A 9,316-nucleotide genomic window follows, 5' to 3' on the forward strand; every position below is an offset into this window, starting at 1 on the left:
ATTACAAATATGTGCAAATCTAAAAAGTTTATGGATCGATTTATGGCTTGTTCGGAAGTGAAGTTTATGTTTGAGTGTAGGTGATTGAAAGCGTTGGTAATGCTGTCGCTAATATTTGTATCGTTCTCGTATACGAGTAACGTATCGTCTACATATCTAACATAAGCTATAATATTAAACTTACTTGAAAGAGCAGGGACATTATTGTTCTCCAAATTTTGCAAAAAATTTTCAGCTAATAAGCCAGAAAGTGGGTCGCCCATCGCTAGGCCTTTGTTCTGTGTATATATGGCATTGTTAAACTTAAAATAATTTTGTTTCAAAGAAGTCTTAAGAAGATGTATTACTTGGTCTATTATAACTGATTCCAATTGAACTTCGGCAAGTTTGGATTTAATGATATCTAGGGTCTCGTCAATGGGGATGTTTGTATAAGGTTAGAAACGTCTAAAGAAAGTAATTTAGTTTTATTTGTTGGTTTCAATTTAACAAGTTTTTTGATGAGGTGTTTTGTGTTTGTAATGTTATATTTGTTATCTAAAATCAGATTACGTTTCAAAAAGCTATGTAAGAATTTGCCTCTTAAAAATGCAAAATATGCTTTCTCTAGATTAATATTTAGAAGTGCCCCAAAAGTATCATATTTTGAAATTTTCACAAAATTTTCAGGTTCAGATTTTTTAGCGAGACACCATTCTCCAGTGATTTAATCTGAACAGGATACCAGGAACATGTTAAAAGACTCTGCATATTTTTTGTCCCCTATTGTTTCACTTTGAATTGTCACAGAAACCTCAATTTATAAGAAAATTGGGAATAATCACAAAAATCTTAGGTATGATATAATTAATATAATAAAATTAATGGAAATTCATTCTTGTTACATTGCAGGATATTTAAATCAGAATATCTCTAATATTAATATAAGAAATCTGACTTTCTAACCTGTTTTCGCAATGCCAGAGGGGCTGAACCCATCACAATTACCTATCATGACGTAATGAAATATTAACTATGGGTCAAAAATAAGTTAAAATCTGACTTCAAATCAAAAGAATCTACTGTTGGAGACATTTCAGGAAGAGTTTCTATCAAAACTAAAGAAATCCAGGTAAAGGCATAAATTCTGAAAGTCAGTCATACAAGAATATTACAACTGATTCGTGCTTACCATGATCAATACACAAACTTATGAAGCCTTGTGAGAAACGACATAGTGACAACAACTAAAATGACAACATTGCAAAATTCAAACAAATTTAATACTGTAGGCCTAATTGTGATGAAGACCGCCGTGTTTCAAAACAAGAAAGAACGTTTTACTAGAGCAAAGAACAGAAAGAAAGATGGTAATTTGACCTGTTGATTTAGTTACCACCCAGAAAGAAATGAAAAGGAAAACAAGATTAAATTCTAACTAAAGAAAATAAATGGGCTGGAACGGAATTTTTCTCATATTTTATGTCGAATACTATATATTTTGTCCCTTTGAATGCCCTCAAAATGCTGTATACTGCAACCCCAATTTAGAGTCTTCCTAATAAAGTTTAATTATGTTATTTTACAGCAATTCATTAGCTATGTAATGAAAAACAAAATAATAGGAAAAATATACAAAGAGACAAAAAATTATAATTTTAAGAAATTTCAAAGCCCCTGGGGCACTTCAAAAATTAAATATACAAACTCCATATTTTTCACATTCCTAAGTTAAGTGAAAATGCAGATTTCTGCAACTATTACATTTAGAAAACAGATAAAAAAGAATTTCATGTATAGATTCACTCCACCTACTACACATCAAGTCAACAATCGAGTTCTTCCCAGCTACGTTCAAGCATATCGCGATGGATTTGACCATAGCCCTCTCTAGTCATGGCCCGGCCCACACTACGTGGCAACGTCGGATGGCATGTTAGATGCCGTCCTACCCTGTTGCATAACTGTTAAATGCGAGAAAAGCATAAGCTACATCGTTCTTCTATTTCAAAGGAAAAGTAATCACTTCCTAAATATTTAGGGAGTTCACTAAACATTATGTGATTCACCCTATTATTGTCAGTTATGATACACAATGTTTTGCAATCCACACACATGTATTTGTTGTAAGATATCTTTACATATTTCTGCTGCACCTGGTCCTGTAAGTTGTTTAACCGCAACAAGTCTTACCACCGTTTTAAAATTACCAAAATGCAGTTATGATTAAAAAACGTTACCGATACAACACTTTACGAGAGATCATATTCTGTTTTATTTGCAGCAATCTCAAACAGTCGTCCATTTTTGTAGTCTAAGTTCCTTTTACTTGAATTTCATCTACTTGAATTTTCACATTTTTTTTCGCTCTCTGATTACTGCCTAACATGTTTCAAGAGCTGTCTATTCTCAGATATTGAAACAACGAGGAAAGTTATCGAGGTGCGGTAATGACAAGATGTTACGAGTCGAGTCATATCGTAACACTTGGCATTCTGGATATGAATTAAAAAAGAGTTTACAATTATTGAGGATAGATCGTACTGTCGCAATCGGTATAGTACTGGCCTTCTGTCCCCGAGGTTGCGGGTTCGATCCCGGCCCAGGTCGATGGCATTTAAGCGTGCTTAAATGCGACAGGCCCATGTTAGTAGATTTACTGCCATGTAAAAGATCTCCTGTGGGACAAAATTCCGGCACATCCGGCGACGCTGATATAACCTCGGCAGTTGCGAGCGTCGTTAAATAAAACATAATTTAATTTACATCGTACTTAGATTCTTCCGTAAGTATAAGATCAAACTTATTACATAAAACATCAAACTTTTTTAAGCTGCTTTCATCACAGTTTCCATCGTTTTTAACAACAATTTCAAACTTTGTAGCGAGGCAGTAATTTGGAATACAACAGTGCTTTTGTATCTGATGAAACGTAACAATCACAAAAATCTGTTAGAGACGGAAGCTGAGCAAAGAATTTCTACAGTTAGAGGCTGTCCATATTAAAACTTCATTCGGTAGACGTCCACCATTCATGTGCGTTTCCACACTAAAATCCCTGTTTATTCCAATGCTAACAGTTATTTTAGGAGCATTAGTTACGTCTAGTTCATACACTATTGAACAAGAATCGTTTTTAAATAATGACCCGTCTTCTTTTTAGAGAGTTTCATTGATACATTTTCCAAAAAAAAAAAAAAAAAAGCTACACATGGTTTTTTCGTCATGTCTCCCTCCTTTCGGTTTGTAAGGCGGTTGTCAATTTCTTCTCTCCTCTGTTGCGGATTTTTCCATTTGGTTCCACTCACTCTGCTTAGATAGGAAGGAGAATTTGGAAACATATTCAGAATTGCACCTTCACATAAAACTGGAAGATTGCGTTTACGAAAACTCATCATTCCGTCCTTGTCTATGTATTTCCCAACAAAGCTCAGAAATGAAAATGTTCCTTTCATACCACAGATCTGTTGGTTGGTGATCAATCTGCCCGTGGAACCCAACGAATCCATTTACTACGTATTTCGGGATCTTTAGGAAACCGAAAACAACTTATAATATTAGTCTTCTGTCTTTATTGTCTTATCGTAAATCCTTAAGCAGCTCGGCACTACACGTATTCATTCATATCATGGTTATGAAAAGTTTGTTACCACAGACATAACAATGGAAATATAGGCGCAAATCCACAAGCGAGGAGAGAGCCTTACACTGAAACACATGGCTCATTGCTGGGCTGATAGGACGTGCTGCGGCGTTGCCACATTTACCAGGGCCGGGCCATGACTAGAGAAGGCTATGATTTGACTCGATGGCTCGTTTTCCATTAAAGCCAGGATACTCTCTGCACTGTGTGCACTGTACTGAATGTAGAAAACTAGAAGAGTAATGTAGAAAGGATGTCGGAGAGCAGATGGTCGGAAGCAGCCTTAGGTTATTGTCCTTTCAGAAGACGATTTATAGGTAGACCCTTAAAGATATGGCATGAAAAACCACAGATACCGCAACTGATCACTAGGTCCAAACCATGAACTGCTTGATGATGAAGAACCTGTTATTGCTTAAAGAGGATATAATCGTATACACGACCTATCCAATCATTTAATATTTAAAATAATAAAAAGTAGCATACCTAGGACAATAATATCTTACAAGCAGATAAAAAATTTAGTGTTTTTTTCTTCCACCGTGGTAATAATGTCTAAACAAGCGCTTAAATAAATTTTGACCACTCGAGCGCAATTACAAGGGCCGTACAGAAAGTAAGTTTGCCTGGGACCGTTTACAGAAAGAAAACACAATTTCATGGAAAGATTTACTGGAACAGATACAGCAATAGTTGAGCTATTTTTCAACATATTCCCCATCGGAATTAAGACATTTGTGATACGGTACCTTGTAATCAACTTTTGTATTCCTGTGTCGTAGAAGTCTGCCGCCTGGAATCGGAACTAGTATGTGACAGTCGTCTGCATCTCTCTGTTGATCACACGGTATGAGAGATGTCTCAATTTGGGTGGGAAATATATTGAAAAAATAGCTTAACAATTGCTGTGTCTGTTTCAATAAATCTTTCCATGAAAATGTGTTTTATTTCTGTAAACGGCCGAAAGCAAACATACTTTCTGGGCAGTACTCGTAATTACACTCGAGTGGCCAAAATTTTTACAAGCCCTTATTTTGACATTATTAACATGATGGAAGAAAAGGAAATAACATTTTTATCTGACCCATCAGAATGTGTGTTTGTTAGTTCCCTTCAAAGAACTCTCATTTGGATTACACATAATTACCTCAGCGTCCTTTTCACTTTATAGAACAATTTTCGAAATTCTATTTCAGATTGTCTTCAGCTGCCTAGTCGCTTTCACCTTAATTCCTCTACAAACCAAACCAGCCTTCACGAATATGAACCTTTATTAATTCCTCCACAAACCAAAACCAGCCCTCACGAATATGCACCTTTATTAATTCCTCCACAAACCGAACCAGCCTTCACGAATATGCACCTTTATTAATTCCTCCGCAAACCAAACCAGCCTTCACGAATATGCACCTTTATTAATTACTCCACAAACCGAACCAGCCTTCACAAATATGCACCTTTATTAATTCCTCCACAAACCGAACCAGCCTTCACGAATATGCACCTTTATTAATTCCTCCACAAACCGAACCAGCCTTCACGAATATGCACCTTTATTAATTCCTCCATAAACCGAACCAGCCTTCACGAATATGCACCTTTATTAACTCCTCCACAAACCAAACCAGCCTTCACGAATATGCACCTTTATTAATTCCTCCACAAGCCAAACCAGCCTTCACGAATATGTACCTTTATTAATTTCTCCACAAACCAAACCAGCCTTCACGAATATGCACTTTTATTAATTACTCCACAAACCGAACCAGCCTTAACAAATATGCACCTTTATTAATTCCTCCACAAACCGAACCAGCCTTCACGAATATGCACCTTTATTAATTCCTCCACAAACCGAACCAGCCTTCACGAATATGCACCTTTATTAATTCCTCCATAAACCGAACCAGCCTTCACGAATATGCACCTTTATTAACTCCTCCACAAACCAAACCAGCCTTCACGAATATGCACCTTTATTAATTCCTCCACAAGCCAAACCAGCCTTCACGAATATGTACCTTTATTAATTTCTCCACAAACCAAACCAGCCTTCACGAATATGCACCTTTATTAATTCCTCTACAAACCAAACCAGCCTTCACAAATATGCACCTTCATTAATTCCTCCACAAACCAAACCAGCCTTCACGAATATGCACCTTTATTAATTCCTCCACAAACCAAACCAGCCTTCACGAATATGCACCTTTATTAGTTCCTCCACAAACCGAACCAGCCTTCACGAATATGCACCTTTATTAATTCCTCCACAAACCGAACCAGCCTTGACGAATATGCACCTTTATTAATTCCTCCACAAATCGAACCAGCCTTCACGAATATGTACCTTTATTAATTCCTCCACAAACCGAACCAGACTTCACGAATATGCACCTTTATTAATTCCTCCACAAACCGAACCAGCCTTCACGAATATGCACCTTTATTAATTCCTCCACAAACCGAACCAGCCTTCACGAATATGCACCTTTATTAATTCCTCCACAAACCGAACCAGCCTTCACGAATATGCACCTTTATTAATTCCTCCACAAACCGAACCAGCCTTCACGAATATGCACCTTTATTAATTCCTCCACAAACCGAACCAGCCTTCACGAATATGCACCTTTATTAATTCCTCCACAAACCGAACCAGCCTTCACGAATATGCACCTTTATTAATTCCTCCACAAACCGAACCAGCCTTCACGAATATGCACTTTATTAATTCCTCCACAAACCGAACCAGCCTTCACGAATATGCGCCTTTATTAATTCCTCTACAAACCAAACTAGCCTTCACGAATATGCACCTTTATTAATTCCTCCATAAACCGAACCAGCCTTCACGAATATGCGCCTTTATTAATTCCTCTACAAACCAAACTAGCCTTCACGAATATGCACCTTTATTAATTCCTCCACAAACCAAACCAGCCTTCACGAATATGCACCTTTATTAATTCCTCCACAAATGAAACCAACCTTCACGAATATGCACCTCTATTAATTCCTTCACAAACCAAACCAGCGTTCACGAATATGGACCTTTATTAATTCCTCCACAAACCAAACCAGCCTTCAAGAATATGCACCTTTATTAATTCCTCCACAAACGAAACCAGCCTTCACGAATATGCACGTTTATTAATTCCTCTACAAACCAAACCAGCCTTCACGAATATCCTCCTTTATTAATTCCTCCACAAACCGAACCAGCCTTCACGAATATGCACCTTCATTAATTCCTCTACACACCAAACCAGCCTTCACGAATATGCACCTTTATTAATTCTTCCACAAACCAAACCAGCCTTCACGAATATGCACCTTTATTAATTCCTTCACAAACCAAACCAGCCTTCACGAATGTGCACCTTTATTAATTCCTCTACAAACCAAACCAGCATTCACGAATATGCACCTTTATTAATTCTTCTGCAAACGAAACCAGCCTTCACGAATATGCACCTTTATTAATTCTTCTACAAACCAAACCAACCTTCACGAATATGCACCTTCATTAAGTAGTCTACAAATCAAACCAGCCTTCACGAATATGCACCTTTATTAATTTACCCACACTAAGATATGCAAGGCGCACAGACAATACTGTACTTGAGTTTACAGGGAAAGCATGTGAATCAAGGAATTCACTGGTCACGACTCTAAGACACAACTTGATACTGCACTTAACCTATAACTTCGAATCTTGCCCATGCAACGACATGTTGTTAGTGTTCTGTCTAATTTCACATTATCGTGCGAATTCCAAGACATTTTCTATGTTTGTTCGTCTTTTGTTAACTTCAATTCCGTAAACCTGGATGGAAGTAAGACAAACTGCAATTCAAGAAACTCAGTTCTGAATATTTAATTTTGAACTTAGAGTATTTGTGGCTTAGGGCCTATTTGTAGAAATAAAGGTTTGAAAGTGACTTCTTATTCTGCCAACTTGGTTGAAGTGAAGCACTACTTCAACAATTGAAACCGGTCGTGTCACATCTGTGATATACAAGTACAAGCGTGACTAGGCCTACCTTTAGCTCCGGCATGGACCGTTGAATGAAGGAACACAACCGCCTTATTAGGTGACAATACACTCACTGTACCACTTGGCAGTGCTGGATTGAAAGCGGTGTTTCCTATACGGAATACCGTACAATAGACTACACACCTTCATGACCTATGCCCAAGTGGATGCAAATCAGGCTCCACCACTTCTAGTTTACATGTAACCTCCATCAGGATCCTTAATCAGAGAGCGAAACTTGCGTGATAGCTGTCGGATGTTACCTGAAGTTTTCTAGAATCTAGTAAATTATATTATTTGTCCGACTGATGAATGACAAGTTCCTTACCTCTGAGGCCTTCTGATCGAGAACTCTTCCCTCAAGCAAGGTTTTCTTTCTCTATGCACCACTGTCGGGTTGAAGAAACTCAAATTAATAGAGTTTAGGGTTGACTTCATGAAGAGTAACATGAGTGGATGGCTGGTGACACAAGCAAATAATCAGATGGACAGGAATACAGAAATTCAAATTGTTGGACAGACACGTAAGTAGATTGATGGACTGAAGGACAGAGAGAAGAGAGAATAACTGACTGACCGACTTACTGAGAAACGGATGAACAGTTGAACTTGGTCCGTCGTTGTCATAAAAGATTCGCCTCGGTTAACAGTCACGCAATGTGTTGGCTGCTCTAAAGATGGGACGACTGCAAATACTGGTACTATTACTACTACTCATACTACTACTACTACTATTACTACTACTACTACTACTGCTTCTACTTCTACCACAACTTATACTGCATCTACTTCTACTGCTATTAGTATTGCTACTGCTACTGTTACTATCACTGTTGCTGCTAGTGTTACTACTACTATTGCTGCTACTTCTGATACTCTACCACTGCTGCTGCTGCTGCTGCTGTTGCTGCTGCTGCTACTGCTACTATTAGTATTACTTCTGCTACTATTACTTTATTATTACTACTACTGCTTCTGCTGCTACTACTTCTACTATTACTACTTCTAAGAAGTGAAGTTATGCTAGAAAAAGTGGGTGAAGAAAGAATAATGCTGAAACTGATCAGGAGGAGGAAAATAAATTAGCTGGTCTAGTTCGATTAATTAACAGCAGAGTCCGTAAAGGCCAGTTTCTGTCTGATGCTTTTCCAATTCACTGCAGATTAAAGCAAGGAGATGCACTGTAGACTTCTGATTTTAGGTAAAAACCTATTTTAATCCTTAAAAGATAAGTTCATAAAAACTTGTTAGTACATGTTTCATATGAAACTATGCCTGAAATTGATATTTTAATAGCACCTATAATGCCTATTTTGACGACAAAGCCTATTTTGACATTTTAAGTATGTTTTATCTCTAATAGGTCAAAACACCCATTCTTATTTCGAAAATTTATATTTTAAATTCCAAAATGTATTTTTCAGAGTGCGTTAATCGTGTCACGGGTCATATTAGGTTAAATATCCAAATGTAAATAAATTGATTTCTATTGTAAAAAAGTTTTCGACAAGACGCCAACAAGAGTTCAGATTTTCCTTGAGAAATTGCCCAATGTCTCTCTGCCACCAGAACCTATACTAACCTGCTGGGGAACATGGTTGAAAGCTGCAGAATACTACAACGATCACATTAGTGAAGTGAAAGATGCTTCAAGT

The 9,316-nt window shown here is 37.3% G+C and overlaps 1 protein-coding gene across 1 annotated transcript in view; it reads right to left on the reverse strand.

The window, feature by feature from the left end:
* Positions 1-7,794, reverse strand: part of LOC138714003 (uncharacterized) — a 30,746-nt gene extending 22,952 nt beyond the window's left edge. The window contains exon 1 of the mRNA XM_069846577.1: positions 7,669-7,794. Within this exon, the coding sequence (XP_069702678.1) occupies positions 7,669-7,683 (15 nt within the window). The 5' untranslated portion in view covers positions 7,684-7,794. The remainder of the gene's footprint in view (positions 1-7,668) is intronic.
* Positions 7,795-9,316: the final 1,522 nt, after the last annotated feature.

Source organism: Periplaneta americana, chromosome 14, assembly GCF_040183065.1.
Source record: "Periplaneta americana isolate PAMFEO1 chromosome 14, P.americana_PAMFEO1_priV1, whole genome shotgun sequence".
Taxonomy (NCBI): domain Eukaryota; kingdom Metazoa; phylum Arthropoda; class Insecta; order Blattodea; family Blattidae; genus Periplaneta; species Periplaneta americana.